The 17,416-nt window shown below is 36.2% G+C and overlaps 1 protein-coding gene across 7 annotated transcripts in view; it reads left to right on the forward strand.

The window, feature by feature from the left end:
• Positions 1–15,367, forward strand: part of LOC112414529 (sterile alpha motif domain-containing protein 9-like) — a 36,825-nt gene extending 21,458 nt beyond the window's left edge. For 3 of the 7 annotated variants that reach the window (XM_024767033.1, XM_024767031.1, XM_024767032.1), the window contains 2 exons: positions 2,121–2,352; positions 10,473–15,367. In XM_024767033.1, the coding sequence (XP_024622801.1) occupies positions 10,481–15,232 (4,752 nt within the window). In that variant the 5' untranslated portion in view covers positions 2,121–2,352; positions 10,473–10,480 and the 3' untranslated portion in view covers positions 15,233–15,367. Of the gene's footprint in view, positions 1–2,120; positions 2,399–10,472 lie in introns of all 7 variants that reach the window. The other 4 variants (XM_024767030.1, XM_024767029.1, XM_024767028.1 and 1 more) reach the window with 2 other exon arrangements.
• The last annotated feature ends 2,049 nt before the right edge of the window (positions 15,368–17,416 follow it).

Genomic DNA, 17,416 nt, shown 5'->3' on the forward strand with positions numbered 1-17,416 from the left:
ACTCTCTGTTCTGTTCCATTGGTCTGTATGTCTGTTTTTATACCAGTACTATGCTGTTTGAACTATAGCTTTATAGTATATGTTGAAATAAGGTAGTGTGAGGCCTCCAACTTTGTTTTTCTACTCGATTGCTTTGGTTATTCATGGTCTTTTGTAGTTCCATGTGAATTTTATGCCTATTGTTTCTATTTCTGTGAAAAATGTCATTGGAATTTTGATAGATATTGCATTGAATCTCTAGATTTATTTGGGTAGTATGGACATTTTAATAATATTCTTCCAATGCATGAACACAGGATACCTTTCCATTTATTTGTATCTTCTTCAATTTCTTTCATCAATGTTTTATAGTTTTCAGTGTACAGACCTTTCTCCTACTTGATTAAATGTATTCCTGAGCAGTTTTTATGCTATTGTTAAGTGAGACTGTTTTCTTAAATTTTTTTTCAGATAGTTTACTGTTAGTGTATAGAAATGCAACTTTTTAATATTGATTTTTTTTTTTTTTTTTTTTTTTTTTTTTTTTTGCGGTACATGGGCCTCTCACTGTTGTGGCCTCTCCTGTTGCAGAGCACAGGCTCCGAACACGCAGGCTCAGCAGCCGTGGCTCACGGGCCCAGCCGCTCCGCGGCACGTGGGATCTTCCCGGACCAGGGCACGAACCCGTGTCCCCTGCATCGGCAGGCGGACTCTCAACCACTGCGCCACCAGGAAAGCCCTTTAATATTGATTTTTTTGTATCCTGAACCTTTACCTAATTTGTTTATTAGTTCTAACAGTTTTTTGGGGGGGTTTTTGGTGGTGGTGTCTAAGGTTTTATGTGTATAATATCATTGCAAACAGACAATTTTACTTCCTCTTTTTCCTTTTTGGAGGGCTTTTATTTCTTTTTCTGCTAATTGATCTGGCTAGAACTCTTAGTTTTATATAGAATAAAAGTTGTGGGAGTGGGAATCCTTGTCTTGTTCTTGTTCTGAGAGGAAAAGCATTCAGCTTTTCACTGCTGAGTATGATGCTAGCTGTGAGCTTTTCATATATGGCCTTTATTATGTTTAGGTACATTACTTCTGTACCTAATTTGTTCAGGGTTTTTGTCATGTAATAGTGTTGAATTTTGTCAAATATTTTTCTGGATCTATTGGGATGATCATATGATTTTTATCCTTCATTCTTTTAATGTGGTATATGACATTTATTTATTTATTTATCTTTAACATCTTTATTGGGGTATAATTGCTTTACAATGGTGTGTTAGTTTCTGCTTTATAAGAGAGTGAATCAGTTATACATATACATATGTTCCCATATGTCTTCCCTCTTGTGTCTCCCTCCCTCCCACTCTCCCTATCCCACCCCTCCAGGCTGTCACAAAGCACCGAGCTAATATCCCTGTGCCATGCGGCTGCTTCCCACTAGCTATCTACCTTACTATATTGCATCCCAGAGATAAATCACATTTAATTATGGTATAAGATCTTTATAATCCTTATAATGTTCTTTTGAACTTGGTTTGCTAGTATTTTGTTGAGGATTCTTGCATTTATGTTCATCAGTGATATTGGTCTGTAACTTTCTTTTTGTTGTACTGTCCTTATCTGGCCTTGGTATCAAGGTTATGCTGGCCTCATAAAATGTGCTTATAAGTGTTCCCTCCTCTTCTATTTTTTGGAAGAGTTTGAGAAGGATTCACAATAATTCTTCTTTAAATATTTGGCAGAATTCACTGGTGAAGTCATGAGGTCCGAGGCTTTTCCATCTTGGGAGGTTTCAGTTACTGATTCAGCCTCCTTACTCATTATTGGTCTGTTCAGATTCTTTATTCATGATTCAGTCTTGGTAGTTTGTATATTTCTAGGAATTTATTTATTTCTTCTAGACTGTCCAGTTTGGGGGCATATAAATATTCATAGTACTATCTTATGATCCTTTGCATTTCTGTGGTATCAGTTGTAACATCTCTCTTTCATTTATAATTTTATTTATTTGAGTCTCTGCTCTTTGTTTCTTAATCTAGCTAAAGGTTCATTAATTTTGTTTACTTTACAAAAAACAGCTCTTAGTGGTAAGAGAAGATGGATGCCTTGGTCATTAATTTGGCTGGTCTCCTTTTCTTTCTGCAGTGTTATTTCCTTCATGCCCAACTGCTCTGAGATACAACTATTTTTAAGAAACTTGGTATCAATGGGAAGGTCTTCTCTTGAAGAAGGTGGAGTAGAAGGACCCTAAGCTCATCTCGTCTCAAGAGGACACCCAAATCACAACAATCCGCAGAACAACCATCATTGAAAAAGATCGAAACCTACCAGAAAAGATCCTCTACGACTAAAGACATAAAGAACCACAGTGAGACTGGTAGGAGGGGAGGACTAGTGATATAATCAAACCCCATCCCCCCCAGGTAGGAGACCCACAGACTGGAGAATAATTATATTACAGAGGTTCTCCCACAGGAGTAAGAATTCTGAGCCCCATGTCAGGCCCCGCAGCCTGGGGGGTCTGGCACCAGGAAGAGGTGACCTTTTCTATTGTTTTCTAGTTTCTATTTAATTTATTTCTGCTCTGATTTTATTATTTCATTCCTTCTGTGAACTTTAGGTTGAGTTTGTTCTTGAGGTGTAACATTAGGTTGCTTATCTGAGATCTTTCTTTTTTCTTAAAGTAAACATTTATCACTATTAACTTCTGTCTTAGAACTGTTCTGCATTTCTTAAATTATGGTATGTTGTGTTTCCATTTTTAAAAGTCTCAAGATACTTTTTGATACCCCTTTTGATTTTTTCTTTGACCTGTTGGTTTGTCAGAAGTATGTCATTTAACTTCCACATATTTATGAATTTTCCAATTTTCCTTTTATTATTGATTTCTCATTTTATATCATTGTGGTCAGAAAAGACATTTGATATGATTTCAAGCTTCTTAAATTTGTTAAGAGTTCTTTTGTGGGCTAATATATGATCTATCCTGGACAATGTTCCATGTGCACTTTGAAAGAATGTGTACTCTGTTGCTATTGGATGGACTGTACTGAATGTGTCTGCTAGGTCTATTTGATCTATGGTGTTGTTTAGGTCTGCTGTTTCCTTATTGAATTTCTGTCTGAATGACCTATCCATTGTTAAAACTGGGATATTGAAGTCACCTACTCTTATTGTATATGTCTATTTCTCCCATTAGTTCTGCTAATATCTGCTATATTTTTAGGTATACTGAAGTATCTAAGTTTGGGTGCATTATATATTTACAATTGTATATCATCTTGATGAATTGACCCCTTTATCATTATGTAGTAACCTTCTTTGTCACTTTTGACAATTTTTGACTCAAAGTCTATCTTGTCTAATTATAATCACTCCTACTGTCTTTTAGTTACCATTTGCATGGAATATGTTTTTCCATCCCTTCACTTTCAGTGCATGTGTGTCCTTAAATCTAAAATGAGTCTCTTGTAGGCAGCATATTACTGTTGGATCTGACTTTTTTAATCCATTCAGCCACATTGTATCTTTTGATTGGATAATTTAATCCTTTTACATTTAAAGTAATTATTGATAGGTAAGGATTTAATATTGCCATATTGTTCATTGTTTTCTGGCTGCTTTATAATTCCTTCATTTTCCTTTCTTCCTTTCTTGCTGTCTTCCTTTGTGATTTGATGACCTTTTGTAGTGATATGCTTTGATTCCTTTCTCTTTATTGTTTGTATATCTGCTACAGGTTTTTTATTTGTGGTTACCATGAAGTTTACATTATTCATCTTATAGATATAACAGTCTGTTTTACATTTATAACAACTTAAATTCAACCACATACAAAACCTCCACACTTTAACTTAACTTCTTTCACATTTTATGTTATTAATGTCACACTTTACATCTTTTATATACGTTGTATCCTTTAACACATTATTTTATTTTTTTTTGTTTTTGTTTTTTTTTGTTTTTGTTTTTTGTTTTTTGCAGTACGCAGGCCTCTCACTGCTGTGGCCCCTCCTGTTGCGGAGCACAGGCTCCGGACGCGCAGGCTCAGCGGCCATGGCTCACGGGCCCGGCCGCTCTGTGGCATGTGGGATCTTCCCAGACTGGGGCACGAACCCACGTCCCCTGCATCGGCAGGCAGACTCTCAACCACTGCGCCACCAGGGAAGCCCACATTATTTTATTTTACCTATAGTTATTTTTAATACTTTTGTCTTTTACTTTTTTTAAAAAAGATTTTTTTTAATGTGGACCATTTTTAAAGTCTTTATTGAATTTGTTACAATATTGCTTCCGTTTTATGTTTTGGTTTTTTGGTCACAAGGCATGTGGAATCTTAGCTCCCCAACCAGAGATTGAACCCACACCCTCTGCATTGGAAGGTGAAGTCTTTAACCACTGGACCGCCAGGGAAGTCCCTATCTTTTACTTTTATACCAGAGTTAAGAGTGATTTATCTACCACCATTACAGTATTAGAGTGTTCTGAGTTTGACTATATTCTCACCTTCACTATGTTTCATACTTTCATATTCTTTTCATGTTGTCAGCATACTTTTGTTACAACTCAAAGACATCCCTTTAGCATTTCTTGTAAGACAGGTCTAGTGGTGAAGAACTCTACAACATTTTTGTTTGTTTGTTTGTTTGTTTTGGTCTTGGAAAGTCCTTATCTCTCCTTCATTTCTGAAGGACAACTTGTAAGGTTCTTAAGTATTCACGGTTGACAGTTTCAGAACTTTGAATATATCATCCCACTCTCTACTGGCCTATAAGGTTTCTGCTGAGGAATCTGTTGATAGTCTTATGAAGGTTCCTTTGTATGTGGGAATGTTTTTCTCTTGCTGCATTTAAAATCTTTGTCTTTGATTTTAGGTAGTTTTATTATTATGTGTCTTAGAGAAGATCTTTTTGTGTCGAAACTTTTGGGGCACCTATGAGCTTCAGGAACTTGGATGTCCAAATCTCTCCCCACATTTGGGAAATTGACAGCCATGATATCTATAAATAAGCCTTCTGCCCTTTTCTTCCTCTATTCTCCTTGAACTCCAACAATAGTAGATTTTACTGTCAATGGTATCCCATAATTCACATAGGCTTTCTTCACTCTTTTTCATTCTTTTTTCTTTTTTTGCTCCTCTGAATGGAGAATTTCAAATGTACTGTCATCAAGTTCACTGATTCTTTTGCTTGGATGAATCTGCTTTTGAAGCTTTCTGTTGAATTCATCAATTCATTCACTGTGTTCTGCAATGCTAGGATTTCTGTTTGTTCATTTATATGTTTTTAATGTTTTGTTTCTTTGCTGAACCTCTCATTTTGTTCATGCATTGTTTTACTAATTTTGTTTAATTGTATATCTGTGTTTTCTTGTAGTTCACAGACTTTCTTTATGAAGATTATTCTGAATAATTTGTCAGGTAGTTCATAGATCTTCATTTCTTTAGGGTCATTTATTGGAGCTTTATTAGTTTCCTTTGATGGTGTCATGTTTCATTGATTATTGGTAATTCTTCTGGCCTTGCATGTTTCATTGATTATTCATAATTCTTCTGGCCTTGCATTATTGTCTGCACATTTGAAGAAGTAGGCACCTCTTTCAGTCTTTACAGACTGGGCTTAGGCCAGAAAAGCCCTTCACCAGTCAGCTTGTCCAGAGATTGTGGGTGAATTGTCTGGTAGATTCTGAGGATGAGCTTGATCCTCAGGTGGGAAGGTCTGCTGCCTGGGTCAGTGTCTGGGCTGGACTAGTACTTGGGTCTACAGAGGTAGGCTGGCATTTGGGTCCATGGGGTGGACCTGGCCCCTGAAGTGCTGGTGGTGGGCCTGGATTCTGATGCCCACAGGAGTTGGCCTATAGCCTTGGGGTACAGGTGCTGTCCTGAAGGTTGGGTCCATGAGGTGTAGCCTGACAGTGGGGCTGGCCATGTACCTGGGTCCTCGGGAGCCAACCTGGAGGCTGGGGCAAGCCAGGAGCCTGAGTTTATAGGAACCAATCTGGAGTCTGTGTCCTTGGAACCCAACCCAGCACCAGGGCAGGCAAAGAGCCTGGGTCTATGGGAGCTGGCCTTGCACTGGAGTGAGGCAGGAGCCTGGATCTGCAGGAGACTGCTTTGAGCCTGGGGCCTCAGGGACTGGCTTGGCACTGGGGCAAGGCAGGAGTCTTGGTCCATGGGAGCTCACCTGAAGGCTGGGTTTGCAGATGCTTTGCTAGTAGGGTAATATGAGCTTCATAAAATGAATTGGGAAGTATTCCGTCTTTTACTGTGTTCTAGAAGAGATTATATAAAATCAGCATTAATTCTTTAAATGTTTGGTAGAATTCTTCAGTGAATCTGTCTGGGCCTGGAAAATTTTCCTTGTAGGGAGATCTTTAAAATTAAAAATCCAGTTTTCTTTAAAGTATGGGACTATTCAAATCATCTGTTTCATACTGAATGGACTGTGGAAGTTTGTTTTTTGAGGAATTGTTCTATTTCATTTGAGTTGTCAAATTTGTGTGCGTGAAGTTATTCATACTACTCCCTTGTTCCCTTTTGATGTCTATGCAGTTCAAAATTATATCCACTGTTTCACTTCTAATATTGGTAAGTTGTGTCTTCTCTTTTTTATTCTTTGCCAGTTTTGCTAGAGTTTTGTCAATTTTACTGATCTTTCAAGGAAGCAGATTTTGTTTCATTGATTTTCTCCATTGTTTTCTGTTTTCAGTTTAATTGATTTCTGCTCTTATCTTTATTATTTCTTTCCTTCTGCTTTGGGTTATTTTACTTTTCTTTTTCAAGATTTTCTAAGTTTTTGAAGTAAGATCTTAGATTATTAATTTGAGACGTTTCTTCTCTAACGTATGCATTTATTGCAACAATTTTTTCAATACTGCTTTAACCATGTACCACAAATTTTGGTATGTTGTATTTTCATTTTCATTCACTGCAATGTATTTTTTTAATTTCACTTGAGACTTTTCTTTGGCCCATGAATTATTTAGGAGTGTAGTTTTAGTGTTTAGTGAGTTTCCTCTTATCTTTCTGTTATCAGTTCCTAATAAGATTCCATTGTGGTTGGCAAACATATTCTGTATGATTTCAATTATTTTAAATTTGTTGAAGCTTGTTTTATCATTTAGGTTATGGTCTATTTTTGGCACTTAAAAAGAAAGATTTTCTGCTGTTGTTGAATGGAGTGTTCTATAAATGTGGTTTGGTACCTGTTGGTTGATGGTGTTGAGTTCTTCTGTAACCTCACTAACATTCTGTCTAATTTTTCTTTCAATTATAGAGAGAAAGGTGTCAAAATATCCAGCTATAAATGTGGATTTGTCTAAAACTGAAAAGTTCTGTCAGTATTTGTTTCAAACATTTTGAAACTTTCTTGTTTGGCACATACACTTTTAGGATTGTTATGTCATCTTGTTGAATTGAACATTTTATCATTATGTAATATGCCTTTGTCTCTGGTAATTTTCTTTTCTCTGAAGTCTACTTTATCTGACATTAACATAACCATTCCTGTCTTTATTGATATTTGTATTATATATATTTATCCATACTTTTCTTTTCAACCTATTTATATAATTTTATTTCAAGTGAGCATCTTACAGGCAGGATATAGTTGGGTCATGTTCTTGATCCACTTTACCAATTCTGTCTTTTAACTTCTGTATTTAGGCCATTTATATTTAATGTAATTAATTATTTATATGTTAGGACTTATGTTTTTCAATTTTCTTTCTTATTTTCCTGATGTCCTGAGGGTTACTTGAAAGGTTTTTTACAATTCCACTTTTATCTAGTGGAATTGAGTATATCACTTTTGAGTATATCACTTTGAGTGTATCACTTCATATGGCTTTTTTATTGATTGCTCTAGATGTTTCATTATACATACATAACTTATGACAGTCCAATAGTGTTTTTTTTACCAGTTTGAGTGAAGCATAGAAATCTTACTTCCCATCATATCCCTTTACCCTATCCACATATAATGGTCTTAAATATTTTCACTACATACATTTAGAACCATATCAGCCAGTTCTTCAAAAATCAAACGTAATTTTGAAAACCAAAGAGGAGAAGTCTATTATATTTACCAATATTTTTGCTTACTGTGTTCTTTTTTCTTCCTAATGTACCAGGATTCCTTCTTTTATTATTTTCTTTCTGTTTAGAAAACTTCCTTTAACCATTCTCTTAAGGTAGGTTGTGTAGGTTGCATCATTTTACATTCCCACCAGTAGTGCACAAGGGTTCCTCCAATTTCTCCACATCATCTTCGCTAATACTTGTTATTTTCTGGGGTTCTTAAAATAGTAGTCATCACAGTAGATGTGAAATGATATATCACTGTGTTTTAGGTTTGTATTTCTCTAATGATTAGTGATATTGAACATCTTTTTATATGTTTTTTGGTCATTTGTATATCATCTTTGGAGAAATGTCTAAATCCTTTGCTCACTTTTAATCAGGTTATCTGTCTTGTCATTGAGTTGCAGGAGTTTTCTAAAATATATTTTAGATATTAACCCCTTATCAGATCTATGATTTGAAAATATTGCAAATATTTTCTCCCATTCTATAAGTTGCCTTTTCATTCTGTTCATTGTGTCCTTCAATGCATAGTTTCTAAGTTTGATATAGTCCCACAAAAGGGGCTTACTTTAAAAAGTAGTACACTTAAAGCAATTTCCCACCTCCACTCTTTTCTCTCTTCCCAGCTTATTTTAAATTTGAGCTTCTTAATCTCTACAGGCCAAATAACTGAAAGAAATTTCACCTAGTTCACTTTTTTTAGAAGGCATTAAATCTCCATGGTTTCTGATTGTCATAGTATTGTAATAGAGTAAAATTTCCATCAGTTGTGCATATCTTTGCCTATTTTTGTTTTAATGTAGCTGTAAGGTATATCTTTTATTCACTTAATATGAATGCAGGAGTTACTAACCAAAAAATAATAGTTTTAACATTGGACAATTGCTCTGGCAGCTTTATGTCTGGACGGGAAGGTAAATCCTAACCTTGCTCTTTTATGTACCACTGGTAGGTAATATTCCTGTGTATTATTTCATGGAAGTGTGCCTATATAGTCTATTTTCCACTATTCTCCAGGCTTATCTTCTCTGTTGATTTGATTTCTCCCATGGTGATTTTATAGGAATGGCTCACATTATTTGAGCCATTTTTGGATTGTACTTAAAGCTGACTATTATTATCTGGATTCTATTGTGTTTTTCTCTAACCGTTGCTATATTTCTGCAACCCAGATTGCCAATAATTTTTCCAAATAGTAGTCTTTCAATCTGAATACCAAATAGTAATGCCATTTGTTACTGCCCAGGAATTAGCTATTACCAAATATTATGTGAAAAGTTACATGGATATAATAGTAGCCCCCAAGTTCACTACCCAGCAAGCTATCCCAGAAGTCATGGAACAGAATGGCTCACAGATCAATTTAAGGTATTTGAGGCACATCTTTATTAAATCAATTAAAATACACAACAAAAAGCAGGGGGAAAGAGATGGGTAACACACTTTGGATAAGGTACAAGAGGGGTGGAAGGATCTCATTACCTGAGTTATACAAGTTCATATATCCTCTCTCTCCCTCTCTGCAGTATCAGCATTCTCCACTGATTGTGTGATTTTGAGAACCAGAGTTAAGGTCTGTCCAAGAGGAATCAACAGATACAAGACACCTGTGTCAGTGGCATACACTTGCTCCAATCAGAGAGATGCAGAGGGGCATATATGCCTGACCACAGCTCTAACTCATCAGTTAGCCTGATAAGCTACTCTGGATTTTATTTATGTCTTTTAATTAGAGTATACAAAGGATCAGAATGGGTGTCAACAGTAGGTGGCCCAATTAAGATGTCAAAAATATAAAGTGCTTTAAGTGCGCCGCATGAATATTTAATATCTATTTGGCCCTTCTTTCTCTTCCTAACTATGTTTAATGCTCATATGCTCTATTTACTTGATCTATGTCTATCATAACATGTTTCACAAACTACTTGCTTCTATACCTTGTTTCATGTATCCTCCTCATATCATAATCCTTCTCTCTTTAGTTTCATATAGCCTCCTTTGGTTTTCTTATTTTCTATAGCAGAATTGAATATTTATAAACAATAGAGCTAACACACATTATAGAAAACAACCATTAAGAAGGATGAAACATCTCTATATATATATATTGACTGGAAGCATCCCCAAGATACAGTTAGTGAATAAAGCAAGCAAAGAGAATTGAGTATAGTATGTTGCCATTTGAATGGAAAAAAGTGTTTATGCTTTTGTATTTGGTAGTATTTCTCTGAAAGGATATAGAAGAAACTGATAATGGTAATTTCCTCTCAGGAGGGTAATTAGATGGAATGTATATCCTTTTGAGCTTTTTCAGTTTTATAAGACATGTACATATTGTCTATTGAAAAATTAACTGATTATTTTTAAAATTTACTTATAAAAATACTAAATAATTTTTCTTTTTCTATACATAGGTATCAGAATGGCAGCACAACTTAACTTACCAGATAATACAGATGAATGGACAAAAGAGGATGTAAATCGGTGGTTAGAAAGTCAAAAAATTGACCAAAAACACAGGAAAATTTTGATTGCACAAGATGTGGATGGCACAAACTTGAAGTACTTAACTACAGATCACCTTGTTGCTATGGGCATAACATTTGGACCAGCTATCCAAATAGAACATCTCTTCAAAGAGTTGCTGGAAACATCCTCTGGAGATCCTTTTCAGACAAGTAAGAGGGGGAAAGGCAGTAAAAATGTTCCTAAAAACCAGGAGAAAAATGGAGAAACTTCAAAGCAAAAACAAAAGGAGAAAGAGAAATCAGACATGGTTAATGACTCTACAATGAGTACAGTTACTAAAGGTTCTAAGTCACTAAAACATGAGTTCATGAACGATGAAATAGATGACACAAAGGAAGAGCAGCCATCCATAGAACCAACATGTGTATCGTACCCTTTTGATGAATTCAGTGATCCATATCGTTACAAATTAAATTTTAATCTACAGCCTGAAACAGGACCACTCAATCTCATTGATCCAATACATGAATTCAAATGCTTCACAAATACAAGAACAGCCACAGAAGAGGATGTTAAGATGAAATTTAGCAATGAGGTTTTCCGGTTTGCTTCAGCTTGTATGAATTCACGTACCAATGGCACTATTCATTTTGGAGTCAAGGACAAACCCCATGGAAAAATTGTTGGCGTGGAAGTCACCACTGTCACCAAGGAAGCCCTCATTGAGCACTTCAATCTGATGATCCACAAATATTTTGAAGACCATCAGGTCCAAAAAGCAAAGAATTGCATTCGAGAGCCAAGATTTGTAGAAGTTTTAATGCCAAATAGTATTCCATCTGACAGATTTGTTATTGAAGTGGATGTTGTTCCAAAATATTCTGAATGTGAACATGATTATTTCCAGATTAAAATGCAAAATTGCAGCAACAAGACATGGACACAAAGTCCAAAATTCTCAGTCTTTGTGCGCGATGGGACCAGTTCTAAGGACATCATGAAAAATAATACATATTTCACATCATTTAAATTAGATTTAAAAAGACTGGCAGAATCTAGGAAAGAAGCAGAAGAAAAATGCAGAGTAAAAACAAATAAAAAAGAGAGTGAGGGACCAAAGCTTGTTAAACTTTTGACAGGAAATCAGGATTTGTTAGATAATTCCTACTATGAATGGTACATTCTTGTAATAAATAAATGCCATCCAACTCAAATAAAACACTTAGATTTCCTAAAGGAAATTAAATGGTTTGCTGTGTTGGAGTTTGATCCTGAATCTGTGAGCAAGGGTGTGGTCAAAGCTTACAAAGAAACCCGAGTAGCAAACCTTCACTTCCCAAGTTTATATGTGGAAGGGAAAACTACAAATGAGAAGATTACTAGTCTGAATCTTTATCAACAACTCAGCTGGATTTTCTGCAATGGCAGGTTAGACCTTGACAGTGAAAAATATAAACCCTTAGATCCAAGTTTCTGGCAAAGAGAAAAAGCGTCTGAAGTCAGGAAACTGATTTCATTTCTTACACATGAAGACATAATGCCAAGAGGGAAGTTTTTGGTGGTATTTCTATTACTCTCCTCTGTGGATGACCCAAGAGACCCCCTCATTGAGACCTTCTGTGCTTTCTACCAAGATCTCAAAGGAATGGAAAATATATTGTGTATTTGCACACATTCACGCATATGTCAGGGATGGAAAGATCTACTTGAAGCAAGATTAACAAAACAGCAAGATGAATTATCAAGACAATGTGTTTCTGCTTTAAGTCTTGAAGAGATAAATGGAACTATTCTTAAGCTAAAATCTGTGACTCAGTCTTCAAAGAGATTTTTACCATCTATTGGTTCATCTACTGTCCTTCTGAAAAAAGAAGAAGATATCATGACTGCTCTGGAAATTCTCTGTGAAAATGAATGTGAAGGTACACTCTTAGAGAAGGACAAAAAAAAATTACTTGAATTCAAAGCATCAAAAGAGGAAGACTTCTATCGAGGTGGCAAAGTATCATGGTGGAACTTCTACTTTTCTTCTGAAAACTATTCTTCCCCTTTTGTCAAAAGGGATAAATATGAAATACTTGAAGAAATTATTCAAAACTGGGCAGATTCTTCTAAGCCAACATGTGTCAAAATTATTCATCTGTTTCATCATCCAGGCTGTGGTGGGACTACCTTGGCCATGCATATTCTCTGGGAACTAAGGAAGAAATTCAGATGTGCTGTGCTGAAAAACAAGACAGTGGATTTTTCTGAAATTGGAGAACAAGTGACTAATTTAGTAACCTATGGGACAACAAATAATCAGGAATACTTACCTGTACTACTGCTTGTTGATGATTTTGAAGAACAAGATAATGTCTATCTTCTGCGGGCCTCTATTCAGACAGCTGTAGCTAATAGGTATATTCGATATGAGAGACCTCTAGTGATCATCCTAAATTGCAGGAGATCACAGAATCCTGAAAAAAGTGCAAAGATCTCAGACAGTATTGCCCTAATACAAAAACTATCTCCCAAAGAACAGAGAGCTTTTGAGCTTAAACTGAAAGAAATTGAAGAGCAACATAAAAACTTTAAAGATTTTTATTCCTTCATGATTATGAAAACCAACTTTAATAAAACATACGTAGAAAATGTGGTCAGGAATATTCTGAAAGGACAAAATACTTCCACCAAGGAAGCAAAGCTCTTTTCTTTTCTGGCTCTTCTTAATTCATATGTGCCTGATACCACCATTTCACTATCACAGTGTGAAAAGTTCTTAGGAATCACAAACAAGAAAGCTTTCTGGGGAATAGAAAAGCTTGAAGACAAGATGGGCACCTACTCTACAATTCTAATAAAAACAGAGGTGATAGAATGTGGGAACTACTGTGGAGTACGCATTATTCACCCTTTGATTGCCATTCGCTCATTGGAAGAATTGAAGATAAGCTATGACTTAGATAAAAGTCAAATTATGCTGGCTATGCTAACAGAAAATGTGTTCTATGATACTGGTATAGGAAAAAGCAAATTTTCAGAAGATATGCAAACACTGCTGCTCACAAGACAGCGCAACGAACATGAAGGTGAAGCAGGAACTTGGTTTTCCCCATTCATTGAAGCATTACATAAAGATGAAGGGAATGAGGCAGTTAAAAAGGTATTACTTGAAGGTATTCGTCAGTTCAACTCAAATGCATTCATTTGCCAAGCCTTGACAAGACATTTCTACATTAAAGAGAGGGACTTTAACAATGCTCTACGTTGGGCAAATAAAGCAAAAATGATAGAACCTGACAATTCTTATATCTCAGACACACTGGGTCAAGTGTACAAAAGTAAAATTAGATGGTGGTTAGAGGATAATGGAAGAAACAGGAACATTTCAGTTGATGAGCTATCTGATCTTTTGGATTTAGCAGTGCATGCCTCAAATGCATTCAAAGAATCTCAACAGCAAAGTGAGGATAGAGAGTATGAAGCAAAGGAAAGATTTTATCAGAAGTCGAAAAGGCGGTATGATACTTACAATATAGCTGGGTATCAAGGGGAGATAGAAGTTGGGCTCTACACAATCCAGATTCTCCAGCTCATTCCTTTTTTTGACAATAAAAGTGAACTATCTAAAAGAGATATGATCAATTTTATATCAGGAAATAATGATATTCCTGGAGATCCGAGCAATGAATTTAAAGTAGTCCTCAAGAACTTTATTCCTTATCTAACCAATTTGAAATTTTCTTTGAAAAAGTCCTTTGATTTTTTTGATGATTACTTTGTCCTTCTAAAACCCAGGAACAATATTAAGCAAAATGAAGAGGCCAAAACTCGGAAAAGGGTGGCTGGATGTTTTAAGAAGTATGCAGATATATTCGGTCCCTCAGAGGAATCACAGAACAATGATCTTGGACCAAAGCTTAGTTTGCTACTTCAAGAAGAGCTGTATCGGAGAAGCCTAGAAGTTCTAAAAGCAGACAAGTTTTCTGGGCTCTTGGAATATCTTATCAAAACTCAAGAAGATGCTATACGCACCATGGAAGATATAATTAACAAATATACTTTTCTCTTTGAGCAGTGCACTGTCAGAATCCTGCCAAGGGAAAAGCAAAATTTCATCTTGGCCAACATCATTCTCCACTGTATTAAACCTACCTCCAAAATAGTGAAGCCAATTAAAAAACTGAAAGATCAGCTTCGAGAAGTCTTGCAACAAGTAGGAATGAATTATCGATTTCCAGAACCTTATTTCCTAGCCTCCCTGTTATTCTGGCCAGGAAACCAACAACTAGATCAAGATTCTAAACAAATGGAAAAGTATGCTCGGTCACTGGAAAATTCTTTCAGGGGGCAATATAAGCATATGTATCGTACAAAGCAACCAATTGCATATTTCTTTCTTGGGAAAGGTAACAATATGAACAGACTTGTTCACAAAGGAAAAATCGATCAATGTTTTAGAAAGACAGCTGATATTAATTCCTTGTGGCAGAGTGGAGATGTATGGAAGGAGGAAAAAGTCCGAGAACTTTTGCTTCGGTTAAAGGGAAGAGCTGAAAATAATTGTTTATACATAGAATATGGAATAAATGAAAAAGTGACAATACCCGTCACACCTGCTTTTCTTGGTCAACTTAGAAGTGGTAGAAGCATAGAAAAAGTATCTTTTTACCTGGGGTTTTCCCTTGGAGGCCCACTTGCTTATGACATTGAGGTTATTTAAGAGTTTGATCCCTAAGTGCCCATCATCAGATGAATGGATAAAGAAGATGTGGCACATATATACAATGGAATATTACTCAGCCTTAAAAAGAAACAAAATTGAGCTATTTGTAATGAGATGGATAGACCTAGAGTCTGTCATACAGAGTGAAGTAAGTCAGAAAGAAAAAGACAAATACCGTATGCTAACACATATATATGGAATTTAAGAAAAAAAAAATGTCATGAAGAACCTAGGGGTAAGACAGGAATAAAGATGCAGACCCACTGGAGAACGGACTTGAGGATATGGGGAGGGGGAAGGGTGAGCTTTGACAGGGCGAGAGAGAGTCATGGACATATACACACTAACAAACGTAGTAAGGTAGATGGCTAGTGGGAAGCAGCCGCATGGCACAGGGATATTAGCTCGGTGCTTTGTGACAGCCTGGAGGGGTGGGATAGGGAGAGTGGGAGGGAGGGAGACACAAGAGGGAAGACATATGGGAACATATGTATATGTATAACTGATTCACTCTCTTATAAAGCAGAAACTAACACACCATTGTAAGCAATTATACCCCAATAAAGATGTTAAAAAAAAAAAAAAAGAGTTTGATCTTCTCCCTCCAGGAATGTGGACGCAAAAGCACTTAATTTTTTTAGACCCAAGATTTATACTTTAAATTCGCAAATTTATAGATGCAGCCTCTGACTTTTCAGCCCTGTACATACAATATTTATATTTCCTCTTAAGCATGTTGTGAGTCTCAAATAGACTGTGTTGGAAAAGGAAGGAATGAGAGATGTGGAAACTATGAAATATCTACCTTGGCTTGGACAACACCATCAAGGGCAAAATAAGGAGCTATGGATGGAATTAGGAGCGGTGAATGTAATCATTCAGCCACACAGAATCCCACCACTTCCCTCAATTAACCAACCAAGGCATGGATTGAGGAAAACTGTCTACTTTCTTCTTAAATGTGAAAATTTTTCAGAATTGAAAAACAATAGTTATGGTACCAAGACGTTACAATATCTGGGAAACCGTTTCACAAAAACAGATGAAAACTCTCAACATAAACATTTATTCCTACTAGGCAGACCAGAAAGGTACCATGTACTTGGCACTGAAGGGTCTTTCAAAGGAGAGGACCAACCAGTTCTCTGAAGGTCATACCCATAGAGGTCTGCAGATCTTACCAAAGTAAGTAGGCTGGAGAATTAGGCTCCCTTTTCATGCAGTAGCAGGCAGTTGAGCAAAAATGAATTTTGTTTCTACAGCTGACAAACTCATAGACCTCCAAACAAACAAAAATACACCAGAATTCCAAAGCTAATGAATAAAGAGGACTCTTGTGAAAAGACTAATGAGTCTCCAATCCAGGGGATCCCAGTGTTCTAGCATGTATACATATAGCCTATGCACAACCAGTGAGAGGTAATCAAAATGTAATTTTTCCTAATAAAATTATGGATATGGGAAATCATCAGTGGTTGCTAAAACTGATAAAAAGCTGATAAAGAACTATAACAGATGAATCAAACTGTCCTAAATCCTGATCAATATTAACATTGCTGAGAGAGAACCAGACATCATGGGCCTGGAAGTCCTGTAGGAGTGCACACAACACCTGTGAGACAGTCTCACCAAATAATTGAAACTGAATCTGATCAAGCCTCTGGATCCTACTTCCAAGTTAAAGGAAATACAGACATTGGATATACTTCAAAGTAATTCTGTGTATGGGGTATGGGGATGGTGAAAGGAGAGTAGATGGGCAGTATAGTTGCAACAAGATTCGACAGGAGTTAATAATTGCTGCATTATGAGGACATGGGAGTTCATCAGACTCTTCTCTCTTCTTTGGACTGTGCTTTTGAAGTTTTCTGTTATAAAATATTTATAAAACAAAACAAACAAGAAATGCTATTTGTTTTGTCTTTACAATCCCATTCAAATTTTTTCACTGGAGGAGGTTTTTCCTTTGCTCCTGCATGAAATTTCAGCTTCATAACTTACCAATTCACTCCTGGCATAAAAAAATCCTCTGCTCAAACACAGTCTCAATTTAGAGATGAGAATGTCCAGTCACATTTTTTTCTCTGGGGCCACTTCCCACTCTGCTCCAGGTTTCGTTCTACTCTAAAGAGAATGGTTTCTGTTGGAGTCCTCTTACCTTCCCAGGTGATCCTTTTGAAC

Source organism: Neophocaena asiaeorientalis, unplaced genomic scaffold (assembly GCF_003031525.2).
Source record: "Neophocaena asiaeorientalis asiaeorientalis breed wild unplaced genomic scaffold, Neophocaena_asiaeorientalis_V1.1 scaffold70, whole genome shotgun sequence".
NCBI classification, from domain to species: Eukaryota; Metazoa; Chordata; class Mammalia; order Artiodactyla; family Phocoenidae; genus Neophocaena; species Neophocaena asiaeorientalis.